The sequence below is a fragment of the Schistocerca nitens genome, chromosome 1 (assembly GCF_023898315.1).
Source record: "Schistocerca nitens isolate TAMUIC-IGC-003100 chromosome 1, iqSchNite1.1, whole genome shotgun sequence".
Lineage (NCBI taxonomy): Eukaryota > Metazoa > Arthropoda > Insecta > Orthoptera > Acrididae > Schistocerca > Schistocerca nitens.
The window spans coordinates 479,480,605-479,496,495 of NC_064614.1; the positions used below are offsets into that span (position 1 = coordinate 479,480,605).

General features: G+C 37.5%; 1 protein-coding gene across 3 annotated transcripts in view; it reads left to right on the plus strand.

Annotated features, from left to right (window-relative positions):
- The window catches only part of LOC126252129 (ubiquitin carboxyl-terminal hydrolase 8-like), a 247,740-nt gene that overhangs the window by 188,703 nt on the left and 43,146 nt on the right, over positions 1-15,891 (plus strand). For all 3 annotated transcript variants that reach the window (XM_049952998.1, XM_049953005.1, XM_049953013.1), the window contains one exon: positions 9,262-9,369. In XM_049952998.1, the coding sequence (XP_049808955.1) occupies positions 9,262-9,369 (108 nt within the window). The remainder of the gene's footprint in view (positions 1-9,261; positions 9,370-15,891) is intronic.

Below are 15,891 nucleotides of genomic sequence, written 5' to 3' on the forward strand. Positions count from 1 at the left end.
CTGGTGAAACGTCAGAAAAATCATTAGATGAACGTCGGCCGAAGAACCCGAGACAGAAGCCAAAAGGCAGTTTGTCAACAAGTGGCCACGAAAGCCTTAACAATTTTTTTTAATAAGAATGATATTCTACAGTTTGTATTCTGACATGTTTACCATCAAGAGCTCTGATGCAATGATGAGGAAACATTGAGATATTTCAACCCATGTTTCTTCATCTGGTGTTAGCATCAGAGTCTCTTTTAATTCTGACCAGATAACTTTGCATACCTATGAATTATCTCAGATATAATCAGTTTCCCAATTTTATATGAATAGTGTTGCCCCGCCACTAAACAACTGCTTGCAAAATATCTGAAACAGAAACGGTCTGCGAGAAACTGCAGTGACTACCAATCTTCATCTGAATTGTCTTGAAATTTGATCATGCCTTAGCGTCCGTCACCGAGCATTGCGTCTGAACTCAGCCTGACAGTTATTCCATTTTTACTATGAGAAGTGCTATTTGTCAAGCAGCCAGCAAGAGCAATCAATCCGTGAGTTTAGATAAATGAATAATTTGTAGACGCAGCTAATAAACTATGACCGAGCAAGGTGGCGCAGTGCTTAGCATACTGGACTCACATTCGAGAGGATGACGGTTCAAACTCGTGTCCAGCCATCCTGATTTAGGTTTTCCATGATTTCGCTAAATCGCATCAGGAAAATGCCAGGATGGTTCCTTTAAAAGGGCACTTCCTTCCCCATCCTTCGCTAATCCGATGGGACTGATGAGCTCTCCCCCCTCCTGCAAGATCAACCAACCATCCAGTAAAGTATGTTTTTAATTTTCTTTTGAATTTATAATGATTCTAAATTTCTTGTTTTATATCCAGTGAGAATTTCCTGGAGATGTCCCCACCTTTATTCCTAGATGAAAAGGCAAATTTGATGTGGAAATTACTTTTCTTCTTTGTGTTATGGCAATAATGAAGTGAAATTGAAAATGATTTTTATTGATATCAACAAAGAGGTACACCAGCCAAAAAATTAGTCAATTTTTAGGAACAGCACGCTAATAACATGCAGCATCACGTCCAACTGTGATGATTACCTCCATTTGGTGAGAAAGAGTGTTCTCAGGTTGGTTTGTGTTGCCCTTATCCAGTTGTAACCATTGATTGATGATTAAATCCCATAGAGCAAGCAAAATGTAGTGATATTGATTGTTAAGTTTCACCCACTGTTATACATAGAGCCAGACATTTTCTGTAGAATTAAAATCAGATATGTATCAGGACAATCTGGGTGTGACATGCTGTTTGATTGTTTTTCAAATTGGGATCATTTATTTTCAGCCATGAGTACACACAGCTGTTGTCATCTTGGAAGCCACACTATACTAATCGTGAAGATGTAGAAAAAAAGATAACAATAGATTGCTGAGAATGTTGATATAAACATCTTGGTTCAGGTTACAGTAACCTGAATCAGTGGACCCAAGCGATTGCACAAAAAACACCCCCCAAAACATCAGGGAATCACCTCTGGCCTGAAGTACACCCTCCACACAATGTGAGTTCAATGCCTTATTGGGCCACTATTGCCCTTGATGCCTTGCATTGTCTAGAAATAGGCAAAGTCACAACTCTTCAGATGACACTGCACGATTTCAGCCAGTTGCTGTCCAATTTTTGTGTTGTGTCTGAAGGTATGCAGCTTTATGTGCAGCTGTTATCAGTGTCCCCTTGCAGGGTACTGAACTCCCGATGTCTGTTGGATCCAACTCCCTTCACTGTTTTCACTCTCAAGTTGGTTGAGACAGACCTGCATTCACTGACAACCATAATTCCTGTGAGCTTTGAAACTGATTGTCATTGACAAAGTGCAGCATTCAGCTCTGGTCCCTCTTGGTCAGAATCTTTTAATAAATGCTATTCTTATCACATATTCAAAGCTGCAAGTGGTATACCATTCCTTGTAGGCACTGTGGGCAGTTCACATTGAACACCAACAAATCAGGCAACTTCGTTAACAGCCTAGTCCTGGGCTCAACAAAACATGATAGCTTCTTTCTGCTATTCTCTTTTCAAACTATCTCACTGTGAAATCCCATACAGTCAACTGCCATATACACACCATCTCACTGCCAAGGCTAACACCTGTGTTGGAAGATCCCGTGACTGCACGGTACCAGCACTACACCATCTACAGTGGTCCCAAGTGACCAACATGCACTTTTAAGGGTATGACTAATATTTTATCTGGTGAGTTTACATTTAAGAATTAAATCTGCTGTGAAATGAGTGCAAGAATTAAAAGATCATTGAAGAGGCTTCTGCTGATCGTGTAAATCTGTACTTTACAAAATACTTTAACTGCTCATGTTCTCTGAATAAATTCGCCATAGTTACAGTCACCCAGAAGATAATTTTGTAATAATAAGTGTGACTGTACAGAATAAGCTTGCTCCTAGTCTTCAAGGGAAACAGCATGAGATATTGTAATTGCAAAATGTACCAAATGATATTTCTCGGTTATTTTAACCATTTGTTGACTTCATTTTAATATAAATCCTTGTGGAATTTTACACTTCGTGTTTTATAAGGTGTATGACTGCTATTGTCCACCTCTGGCATTCCTATTTTATTGAAACTGCGTGCATGTCTCTTCATGAGCTTAATAGTTAAACGGTTTGCTGCTGTAATCTAGTTGTAGGCCTATCCAGCTATCATATGGAATATATTTGATATGTTTGAATCAGTGCTCTGGCCTTTCCTGCAGATAGTCATTGGCAAAAGCTAAAATTATAGGCAGATCGAAAGTTACAAATGCAAAATTGTTTGTTTTGTATTTTAGACAATTTCGGGAAAGGAAAATTGAAAATTGTACTGTTCTCCATATAAGTACTTCTGATTACTACTCAGTAGTCTCCTGAACTTGCACATGTATTGACCTGAATTCTAAGCCTATATGGCTTCTCGTAATGTTTATATAGTGTGGACACATTTGAAAATCAGACAGAAGAATGTAAATGTTATAGTTACACAACTAAAACAGAAAATGCATTACTCCCTTTTACTGTGCCTATTAGTACTTGCCTATCTTTTAAGCAGCTTAAAAGGACCTAGCCAGTTGTCTTGCAAAATGTATGCAAGGTAGTATATTTCATTAACAAGAGCAAATAATCACAAATACAAGAAAAAGAAATTATACATTTTATTTTGAGTTCACCCAGATTTTTGTTAGAAAGTAACTTCATTTAGACATTTTGGCATTAATTAAATCACAGCTGATTATTTTTTTCCCTGAAGATAATCAGTAATTTTTGGTTTGTGTAAGTTGCTGCAGGTTCACAGGAGAGACTATCTAGAGGATATTTGGATTCGATAGGAGGTGCCCTAATGCTTAGTGCAAGTCTGTGTACCAGATCAAGAGACATAGAAAAATACTTGACAGATGTAGCATTACTGCCATTCAGTAACTGGCCTTCAGGCAGCTCAGAGTCATCAGTGAGAGAGGCAGTTGTAACATTTGATCCAGGGATGAGAAACTCTATAAACTCAACCTTTCTCGATGTGAGACCTGGATTTGGGATTGTCTGTTGTTCATGGCATGGCATCTGCTCATGTACAGTGCATTAAACAGTGCTATGATACCTCATTGGGCAGTAAAAGTAGTGCCCCTGTGCTGTTTAGCTGGAACGAGATAGTTGCCCAATGTGTGGAAGAAAACCATCCTAATCCCTCTTGTGAAGCCAAGGAAGGTCTCTTCTTGCACATTTAGATATTACAACATTCCCCTTATGAACTGTATAGAAAACAGCCCTTGGAGCAAATGGTAAAATGTTTGCATGTTTCAGTTCCCAGCTCCAGACAGTTGCGTAGCTCTTCCCAATGTAGGTTCAGGAGGAGGAGGTATTTATCTGTGGATCACTTTTTGAATGATATTGGTATTATTCTGTCATCGATAACTTCACCCTTTTGGAAGTGGTTTTCCTACATAAGCATCACGTATTTTTCAATCTTGAGAAACCCTGTAGCACTAAGAGCCATAATATCTTCAGAAAGCTACACCACTGGGACACCACAGGATGTCTTCCCATCTTTTTATGGATCTTTCACATTACCGATTCAGATAAGGAGTTGAAATTGTTTGAGACAGGTCTGAACTAGAGAACATGTCCTTCAGGTGAGCATTCTAAACATTACAACCTTTGCTGTTGCCATTAATATCATTGTGACCCTGATTAGTATACTTCGGACTATTTTGTGGTTTTTGGATCCTCCTCGTAAGTTGCTGATATCCATACAGAGGTTGGATGTGTGAGTGCACTATTTTCATGTTTTCACTATCAAAAACTTCATCCACTTACAAATCTACCAACATTACTTCTGAGTAACACCATTGTGAAGTTTTTGGTCATTGTCTTTGATAAGAAAATCTCTTGGACATCACATCTGAGTGATCTAAAAACACAGTAAATCAAGACACCTATCTTAAAGAGTGATATCCTGATAACAGGCTGACTCCAATTTTATAAAGCCTCTGTGTGATGCACTTTCATTACAATTGCTGGGTGTAAGGACCAGCAAGAAACACATCTGTAAAGATATTAATGCCATCCACTATGAGGGTTATATAGCTAGACACAGATGCAGACTGCAATAGAATCAGAACAAGCCCCATTTGCCAGTCTCTATGCATAGGCTGGTGAGCTTGTGCAGACAGTCAAGCATCATTTCCTTATGTTCTACCAGGTACATAGGTTCTTGTCTGATACTCAAAATTATTGACATTCTATCTGTTTCATCGGGCCAGCATGCAAATGGCTTTTGTAAATCATCCATATGCCACAAAGTCATTCAATTTCTGTGCAAAGCAAGACCTAGTGATACTTGCTGTGGACTAGACCCCAATTTTATCCAGGAGTGAAGCTGACTGCCTACCTGGATTTTCGTGAGTATGACAATTATTATGGCAGAATGCAAGAATCTAGTGCAAGTGAGAGTATAGAGAAAAGGTAAAGTTGCTCATGAAGTGAACTAAGGTTATCACGGACAAGACTTGGATACATATAACACCATATTGGGGTGTAAGAGAAATGATTGCCACTTTTTCAGAGGACAAGGATTCGGGAGAAATATGTTCAAATTTGTAGGTAACTGAAATGAAGCAGGAAAACCAGCCAGGTGATCAGTGCTTTTACAGCTCAAACACAAATAAGTGACAGAAGCCAAGCAAACTTGACAGTAGCCATCTCACACCAAAATAAACCATCTAACATCTATGTTTGGACAAATTGGCTGTCGGGCACATAAAATTGAATCAACTCTCTTCAGAAAATGCAAATCAGAAACTAGTCTTGTGTATATGAAAGACTTTTCATCAGTAACATAACCAGATGCCAAGTTTGTTTTGTTTGCATATGATACAAACATTGCAATAAATAGCAAATCAAGTGTAGTCTTAGAAAGATCATCTAATAAAATATTTGTGGACATTAATCATTGTTTCCTAGCCGATTCTTTGTCACTAAACTTTGAAAAAACATGCTACATGTAGTTCAGAACTTGTAAGGAGTGTCCCACGAGTATATGCCTAACATATGGTGACAAGCAGATAGAAGAAGTGGACAGTGTTAAATTCTTGGGATTACAGCTTGATAATAAATTCACCTGGCAGGAGCACATCACAGAACTGCTGGAGTGTCTAAACAAATATCTATTTGCAATGTGAATTCTGTCATAGATAGAGGATATAAAAATGAAAAAGCTGGCATACTATGCTTACTTTCACTCCATTATGTCACATATTTTTTGGGGTAATTCATCAAGATAAGCTAGAGTTTTCCAGGCACAAAAACATGCAATAAGAGCTATATTTGGTGTGAACTCAAGAACATCCTGCAGATGTGTGTTTATGAAATTAGGGATACTAATTACTGCTTTCCAATATGTTTATTCCTTAATGAAATTTGTCATTAAAAATATATCACTTTTTCAAACCAATAGCTCAGTTCATGGAATCAATACTAGGAATAAGAATAGGCTTCACAAGGATTTAAAGTCACTTACTCATTTACAAAAAGATGTGCATTATTCAGGAACACACATTTTCAATAACTTACCAGAAGCCATAAAAAGCTTAACAACTGGTGAAATTCAGTTTAAGAGAAGCTGAAAGGATTTATTGGTGGTCAACTCCTTCTACTCCATTGATGAATTTCTTAGTAGAACCAACAAATTTATTTATTTATTTATTGTTATTTGTGTGTGTGTGTGTGTGTGTGTGTGTGTGTGTGTGTGTGTGTAAAGTACAATCTATATTGTGCTCCATTTCAGTGCAGAAGTGTGTTCATTGCAAATAAGTATTGTAGTAGTTCTATTACATGTTTATTACCTTATAAATTAAAAAAATATATTTTTTAAATTTTAAATTCAGTGCATTAATGCGATCTTAGAAAATTAGTGTTGTAAAATGATCCTTTCATATAGTATTCATTTTAAAAAAATAAGATAAAAAGGGGAGAGAGAGAGAGAGATGATCATTTTACTCGGGACCTGTGGAATGTTCATTAGCTTACTTGTTTTAGTTGTAAATATTTGTCACGTATTATTGTTTTTCTGACATGTTCTACATTCTGGAGGACCTCCTCACTACTCTAACCTAATCATCACACAATGTTCCTTCCATGTAGCGAAGCAGCATCAAGTAAAATTTGACATACAACATGAGACTAAAATCATCTTTCAGCCACCTAAGAAAATGAAATAGATGTTACATCCTGTGAAGAGTAGGTTTGGCTTCAGAGTCCCAGGCGAGTATAATATTCTGTAAGAATGTAGCAGTAGCTACGTAGGAAAGTCTGTTTGAACTGTCTCCCACTGCTGTACTGAATATCAACACACATCAAGTATAGAAATCTAGCCTTACAAATTAGTACCAAAACTTGTTTTAGGAGATACGGACAGATTCTAGCCCACACTTCAAACTACTGAGGCTCAGTCATCAAAGAGGCTGTATAAATTAGAATGTGTGTGAACAACTTTAACAGAGATAACAGGATTCCCACTCATCAATGTGTGTTAATAGGTGCTTGACGCTACAGTCTGCATAGGAATGTATCCCATATTACACGAGGTCTTTTCAGAAAATTCTGGAACTTTATTCACAAGATTTTTCTTCCCTTACCTTTCACTTATTGTGAATGGTCTCCTTCAAAATACTCTCCTCCACAATTGATACACCACTCGCAGTGCTGTTTCCACTTCTGGAAGCAGTCTTTGTGCGCCTACTGAATTCCGAAGCGCCATCTGCAAGTTTTCTTTTATGTCATCTATTGTTGCAAATCTTTGTCCTTTCAATGGGGTTTTCAACTTTGTAAATAAAATAAAAAAGTTCGTAGGGGCCAGGTCTGGAGAGTACAGAGCATGGGACAGCACAGTGGTTTCATTTATTGAGCATGAATGTGTAGAAGTGTTATCATGTGCAAGAACTGTGAATTGTCTTGCCACATTTCAGGCTGTTTCCATTTCACATTTCCTCACAGGCCCCAACACTACAATCAATTAACAGTTTGTCGCTGTGGCATGAATTGATGATGATGAACTAATCCTTAAAGTCCAAGAAAATTATCAGCATGTCAGCATGGCTTTGACATTTGACCTGACCTGAAGAACATTTTTGTCTTGGAGAACCTTTTCAGACCCATTGTGTTGATTGAACCTTAGTCTCAACATCATAACCATAGAGACACGTCTCATCAATAGTTATGATACTCTTAAGGAACATGTCATCCTCATTTGCTCAATCCAAAAGCTCTTCACAAATTGTGAAGCGAAAGTCTTTCTGGTATTGACTCATGAGCCATGGGGCACATTTGGCAGCAGCACGATGCATTCCAAGATGCTGTGTCAGAATTTCATGACATGATCAAACTGAAAGGTTACATTCTTCTGCAGTCTCTCAGACAGTCAGTCTTCAAATGGTACACACAGTTCCGTTGACATTCCTCTCATGAGCGTCATTGGCAGACATCTGAGGGCATCCTGAATAAGGGTCATCTTTAACTTTCATCCAGCCTTTTTTAAACCATGTGAGCCATTCGTAACACTGAGTACGGCATTAAGCACTCGTCACTGTAGGCTTTCTCCATCATTTGGCGTGTCTCTGTAAATGTTTTCTTGAGTTTCATGCAACATTTAATGCAGACACATTGCTCCTCTAACTCGGCCATCTCAAAATTCAAAAACTGTGTGACACAATGCTGTACTCCATACAGCACTGAACCATAAGTGAGTTTCGCTCCAACACACCTTTGGTGCAAAATTACGAATGTTCCGGAATTTTTTGAACAGACTTCGTACATCATGATGTCTGTTCAAAAAACCATAGTGGGACCAAAAGTGACATTTCATCATTCACTTCAATGGAATATCTGGTCACAGTGGGCATTTCTACGCCAGTGCATTTGAGAACATTTAATACAACAAATATGTTGTGAAAGACTTGTTGTTAAACTGAGCAGCTCTTCTCCCCTGATGCTATTATTAGGATGGCCATCTCTAAAAATTCAACAGATAAATCAGGTATTCACATCTCCATTATTGCCTAGTAATGTTAATTTTGTTGTATGGTTATCCATATTATTCTTAACTTCGGTAAGTATTAAGTAATATAAATTCAGTGATTTTCTTCCATTGAGCATGTTCAAGGAAAAAACTCCATTTGTATATCAGTGTTACATAACAACAATTGCAAATGCCTTCAAAACTCTCCAACCATATCATAAGTTAATTTTTTGTCAGCGTTGAAATTAAAGCACTGAATGGATTCAGTTTCATACAACCATACTGCCTAGGGCATTACTATATACTAGCTATGTATTTTGCCACTGAGAAGTTGTATCTCACCTTAAACATGTTTATTATAATTACTTGAAATAATTCGTGTATCTTGTCAGAGTTGAGATATTTACTAATTTTTGCTGCATGTCTTGTCAGTAGCTTTTCTTGCTTTTGAACTTCCACATAAAAAGTGTCACACATCTTACTCTGGTGGTTCAACCTTCAGACAATAAATGTGTAGCAGGACATTGTAATATAAATGCACAAGGAGGTATTTTGTATCAGGGGATGTCAATAGAGATTAAAACTTGTTATAATTTTGAATCTTGGTATCTGTTTCTCTGAATTTGAAAATTATTTTTTGAAAATTATAGAAAACTCTTTATAATTATGGGGTAGCTTTCCATTACTGTTAGTTCTGTTTCTTCTGTTTTAGGCAGTGGTTGGACGTTTCCGAGAGCAGTTTCGAACATCTCAACAACAGGATTCAAATGAATTCCTCACTGTACTTATGGATTGGCTACATGAAGATTTAAAGAAGCTGGTAATATTTCTATCTGTTATACTGTTTCTGTTGACAACCAGTTTTTAATGTTTATTTCTGTTACACTGTCTGAAGTTAGTAATTTCGTGCTCCTTCATTTAATTCGTACACACCTGCTTCTCTACAGCATGTACTTACTTTCTGACTGCAACAGGCCATCAGCTTACTTTCATTGTTCATTTCTGTCTTGCTGACAATCCTCTCTGCCACTTCTAACTTCTCTGGTGCTGTATATCATCAGTTCATTGTCTTTTCTTCTTGTTTTTCATCATATCCTCATGCGAAATTTTCACTGACTATCTTAATTAACTAATCAATTATCTTTCTTTTATCCCTTTCCTTTGTTTTCACTGATAGATGATTACTACTGTCCGCAAGCTATTCGAGCATTGTTGGAGATTTGGAGAAAGTCATTATCATACAATGTTTCTCTGCCTCCTCCCCCCCCACCCCCACCCCTCCCTTTTGTATTTTTGAGTAATCACTTAATGATTGAAGTGGATGACTGACCATTTAGTTAATATGGCTCTGAGCACTATGGGACTCAACTGCTGAGGTCATTAGTCCCCTAGAACTTAGAACTAGTTAAACCTAACTAACCTAAGGACTTCACAAACATCCATGCCCGAGGCAGGATTCGAACCTGCGACTGCAGCGGTCTTGCGGTTCCAGACTGCAGCGCCTTTAACCGCACGGCCACTTCGGCCGGCATTTAGTTAATATGATAAAGTGCATTGTCCCACTGGAGTTACACGATTTTTTCCAATAGTCTCAGTGCCTTAGTAAAGCAAATCGTTGTCAAAGCTCCTATCAAAATGTAGCAGTGCTGCAAAACATGATGGTTCCAGTACTTGTATGGACAGGCAATCCAGGCTCAATTTTTACGTCTGCAACCATCACTTCCATGCAAAACATGAGCAAAATGGTCCTCATTAGTCTTCTGCATAAATGACGATCCAAAACAACTACGAAATGCACACTTTGTCATTCAGTATAATTTTCAGCTGTTGTTCCCTAGAACTCCAGCTGTGTTGGCAGACAAAAAGAAAAAAAGTTGTATGCCATAATAATTTGTGCCCTCAGTCACTATTACTTATTTACAGAGAATAGCTGTTAACAGTTCCATTCTAAAATCGTATGTTACTGCAGTTTACATATTGGCATTATCATCATTTATGTAGAAACTGCTAGCAAACCGTGAGATGACCATTGCAACGATACCATCACTCATATTGGTAATACAGTGGGTGGACAAAAATATGGAAATACCAAAAATGTAACATGTTACCATGCTTAATACACTGTAAGAAAGCCTTTGGCACACACAACAGCTCCAGACATTTGGGAGGGGATAAATATAGGGAATCTTACACAATTCTTACTGCAAAATAGTGGGAAGTTCAGATAATAGTGATGGAGGCGGACAGCGAACATACACCCTTCTTTCCAAAGTAGACCACAAAGGCTCAATAATGTTGAGATCTGGTGACTTTGGTCACCTGGGGAGATGTGCCAGTTTATACTCTTGCTCACAGAACCAGTCCTGGGTGATGCGATCTGTGTGAACAGGGACCTGTCATCTTGAAACGCACCATCACCATTAGGAAACAAATACAGTAAACCCCTGTTATTTTGATATCTGATACACTGATAACTCGGTTAATCAATACCAGACATTTGGTTCTTGCTGAAGTATGTCAACAAATCTACTGCTTAAATTGAATTTTGGTCAATTCATACTACAAACTAAAATTTTGTGCCCATATTATTATTCCATATCTTATTCTTTGTCCAGACTCAATAAGCAAGTACATATGTAGCGCTGTGCACTACAGTATTTTATGTTATGGATTTCACTTAATTTTTCTCAATAATCCACTGCACCCCTTTGTAACAATGGCCTGATCACTTGCTGCTCAGTGTCACTACCACAGTGTAACAGTGTAAGACGCAAGAGCGTGGGAAGCACGGGGTCAGTCGGCAGACCGTATACAGTGCGCGAGATGCAACAATCCTGAGAGCTCTTTGTTTCTCTTCATGAACAGTGAATTAGTTTTTCAGAACACTTTCAGATCCCAAAGTCTACTCTCTCTCTCATCAGTAATAAGTTCAAGACGGAAAAGAGAGAGAAATCTTGCTAGCGTTCTGTGACAATCTCTTCCATCTCATAAAGCATTTGGCAGGAAAACATTTCCATGACAACACATTGGTGCAGAATGAAGTGACTTTTGAGGCTCTGGATGTTGGCAGAAAGTTCCTATGAAATGGGTAGACAGTTGGCGGTGCACTGTTATGATAAATGCCTCAGCAATAGTGGTGATTATGTTGAGAAGTAGCCAGTGAATCTATGTAAACATTCCAATAAGTATTTCTTACTCAGTGATTTTTTTTAAATCAATCATTGTAACTTACTTTCTGGACACACATCATACCTTTTCTAAGGTCAGTTTGTAGGATATTGAAGACTTTACTTGTAAGCCTGCAAGAAGAGTTGATTATAAAAGATTTAATTAATCTGAAAATCAGCCCTTCTCAAAAATGTTTTGCTCCTTATGCTGGCTGATTGGAGCTGTACAAGTCATCCCTTTTCTAAAGACTTACATGGACAAAGTAAAGGAGCACAAAATTAAAATAGGTACTTAACAGCTGGCGAACAGTTTTGAAGTACCTTGAAGATCCTCTGCTGCCAGCTAAAATATCTTCCTTGGCTTTGTTTTGGGGCAGGTCACGCCCTTTTTAAACGATTTCCAATGTGTGGCGCCACATAGCACTTGGCCTGTACAATGCTTTGTCTTCTGTTCTTGATGCTGTGATGTCCATAGTAATTAATCCCAATGTATTATCTGCATCAAAGGTTTTTTCCTTCTGAAAATTTTAGTTTAATCCAAGAGTTGATCACAGGTGAGCGATAATCTTGTGTTACAATATGAGTGTAGTGAACAATGTGCTGCTCGAACTCTACAAATGCTGGACTGTATTTTGTTTCAGAGTAGTGTAAGGTAATGTGAAACTGGATTATACTGTATTCTTTGTAAGTACTGAATTTTCATATGTACTTCAATGATTGCAGTTGAATTTATTATTAACATTTGTGTAATGATTTTAATTATGACAGTGTTATTAATTTTTTGTTTTGAACAACGCTAATACATTACTGTGCACATGAACTGCGGATTATCTGCGGAATTTGATTATCCTGAGTTTTGAAATCTCGATCACTGCAGATAATCCAGAGTTTACCATACAGTATTTGTAGAAACATAAGCTTTTGTGATCCAGTTGTGATAAATAGCAGCCCCAGAACTAGCGTGAATAGAATCTCAAATGCCATGCAGCAGTTCTCTTCGCAGAATTAAAAGAGTGTAAGTGTAACATTACGAGTCAAGACAGCTATAACAGAACTTGAATAGTGTAAAGTTATCGTTAAAAACGCACGCCGCGCGATTTGTTACGATTTGGTCGGTCATAATAGTAGTAACATGCTTTCGAATACAATTAAAAAAAATAACGGCGATACCTGTTTAGCGTTATTGGAAATAATATGTAATAAATTAATGAGTAAGGTAGCCGATCCTATAAGAAGAGGTAAAATTGGGCATATTAAGGTGTTTTGCTTTATATCGACTAAGCCGATGATACGGCGTCTTTTTTTCCGTTTACTCTTAGAAGAAGAAAAAAAAGAAAACAAGTAACGATGTGCTAATTGTGCGTTGTGGAAAATATAGGGGCGAATTTTAAATAGCTACAGTGTATAATCAGACTAAAAAATGGACATTCAGTTACGTAAAATAGCGGACAGTGAAGTGTGGTCATTAAATTGAGTACACCTACAGGGCGGTAAATTCCGGAATAAGTATATTCGCATCTCACGAGGGACGCGATATTGAGACCGTTTTTTTTTTTTTTTTTATTATATCACGGAGAACGGGCTTCAATTTACAAAAAACGAGAAAAGCTGTATCATTATCATTGACTGTTGGTGTCAAGTAACCAAAACTGTTCATCAAAGGGTTTCGGTGAATGAGTGGTGAATGTGAAATGAAACTGTGAACAAAGTTATGTTAAATAAAGCAGAAGAGACAAGACAGTTTGGTAGTACCTGTTATTATTCCATAAACTGTAACATTTCTTCTCGTTGTACGAAGCCTTTATAGACGATCGTTATGACAATTTGCTTTGAAGGGATCTCGTTACGAGTTAAGTTTTGGGGACCTGGTCAACAGGGGATAGTTCGTAGATCTTAAGTGCTGCAGCTATTCTGGAATCAGGTGCTACCGTGACCGTTGTGTGTTGTCAGTGGCTTAAGGTCATCATATCTCATGCTCTAAGATCGACGCGCCTTTCCTCTTGGTATAACGGTGTCTCACGGTAACCACGACAACGCCGACGGCGAAGGAAGACACGGTAGAAGTGGCGCCCAGCGTGGGGCTCGATCGAGGAGGATTGCTGCATCGAGTCGAGTGTCATCCGGATTCACGAACCCTAGAGTTGGAAAATATTTTAGCAGCCAGTGAGTCTGTCCAATGAAAGAGGTATTCTTCAATAATCGCTAAAAGTGAGCGATACTACCAGGTATGATTAAAATAACTGTATAATTATAAAAAAAAAAGGAAGTTGAGACTTGTGATTTCGGTAGATAAATATATATAAATACATAGTGAAAATAAGTGTATGTCTTGGTAGTGAATAATCATGTCAAAACGAACGAAAAGAATACATGATAATGTGCAGTTGAGTAGAGTAATGAGTAGAGAGAGAGAGGAAAGTGAAGAGGATAGGGATGATGCATCCCATGAGCTCAATGTGGGACAGGAGACATGTACAGATAATAATATAGTTATTGATTTAGAGCCGTTAGGAGATTCAAATACAATGATAAGTAAGGTAAGCAGCGTGGGAGAACATACAGATCTTGAGGTTTCGGAAGTAGATCAGCAAGTTGAACCTCAAAATGGAAATATTAATCAAAAAATATTTGATATGCTGGTATCAATAAATACTCAAATGGGTGTAATGAATGGAAGATTTGGTTCACTAGAAAGAGATAATAAGCAATTAAAAGAGGACAATCAGAAGTTAAATGAAAAATTTGAGGCCAAATTTGGCTCATTAGAAGTTAAAATGGATTCTTTGGAAAGCAAACTGAACACCTTTGATTATAAACTAGAAAATACTAAGAAAGAATTAAAGACGGACTGGGAGACTCAATTAAATGCGAAATTTGGAGAACTAGATGTAGAGTTTTCTGACACCTTAGAAAGGCAATATAATAATTTAATGGGAAAACTTCATGACGTAGAAAAGAAATATGAGGTAGTTTCGAAGAGTTATGATGGCCTGTCCAATAGGATGGTTAAGTGTGAAAGCAGCTGTTTCAATGCTAGCGCACAGATAGAAGAGCTTTCGAAACAAATAGTCGAATTTGAGTCTGATGCTCGTAAGGGGATTGACAAGTATTTAGTAGATCAAACTAAAAGACTTGACGAAGATCTATCTGAATGGATAGAAATAAAAGGAAATGAAATTGTAGACAAGGTTAAGACTACTATTGGATCCCAGCCAAATGAAAATATCAATGATCACCTAAGTAGAAATGATGAATTAATTAAGCTCTTCACTAGCGAATTTCAGAAAATAAAAGACAAAATAGTTGATGAGTTACCTAAATGGCAAAAGGAAACCAATCATAAATTGGCGGAGTTAGAACGAAAGTCATCACAAAATTTGTTGACAGAGGACGAACGTTCGGAGAATAGGTCGAAAAACAACCGAACATGTGATAATACGAAGTACAATTGTGGTGCAAATTTGCATTGGGAAGTTGATGATTCGGTTGGTAAAGATGATGATTCTTTTGGTCAGCGAGGATATTTGTCTTCTTTAAAGGTGGAGAACAGCATTTTTAAAAGTAGGCAATTCCCAACATTCTCCACTGAAAAGAACAACCTGCATCCGAAAATCTTTATCAATAATTTCAAAAGAATATTTCCACGTAGCTGGTCAGAACACGACCGACTTCAATTTATAGTATCCAAAATTACCGGAGAAGCCGCATTATGGGCCGCCGAAGTAAGTGAAAGTTGCCATACTTGCGCTGAGTTTGAACAACTTTTTTTGGCTAAATACTGGTCGTCGAGTAAACAAGAGAAATTAAGAAAAGAGGTTTACCAACCTGAGTATTTTAACAGTAAAAGGAGTACTTTAAGGCAATATTTTGAAAAGTACATAAATAAGACACGTTATTGGAGTGATCCAATTTCTCACAAGGAAGTGATCAGAATTTTGAAGGGAAGGTTGCCCATAAATATACGTGAAAAGTTAATAAATGTTCCTGACCACGATGTAGAACAATTCTTGTTGGTGATTGACTCTATAGATGTGATTATGGAAGACGCAAGACAAATGAGTAGTAATCAAATGTCGACTCACACTCATAGTAATACGAGTAATTATAATAATAATAATTTAACTTATGATAATAATAATACCGAAAACCAGGTCAAACCCGCATCACAGGAGCGT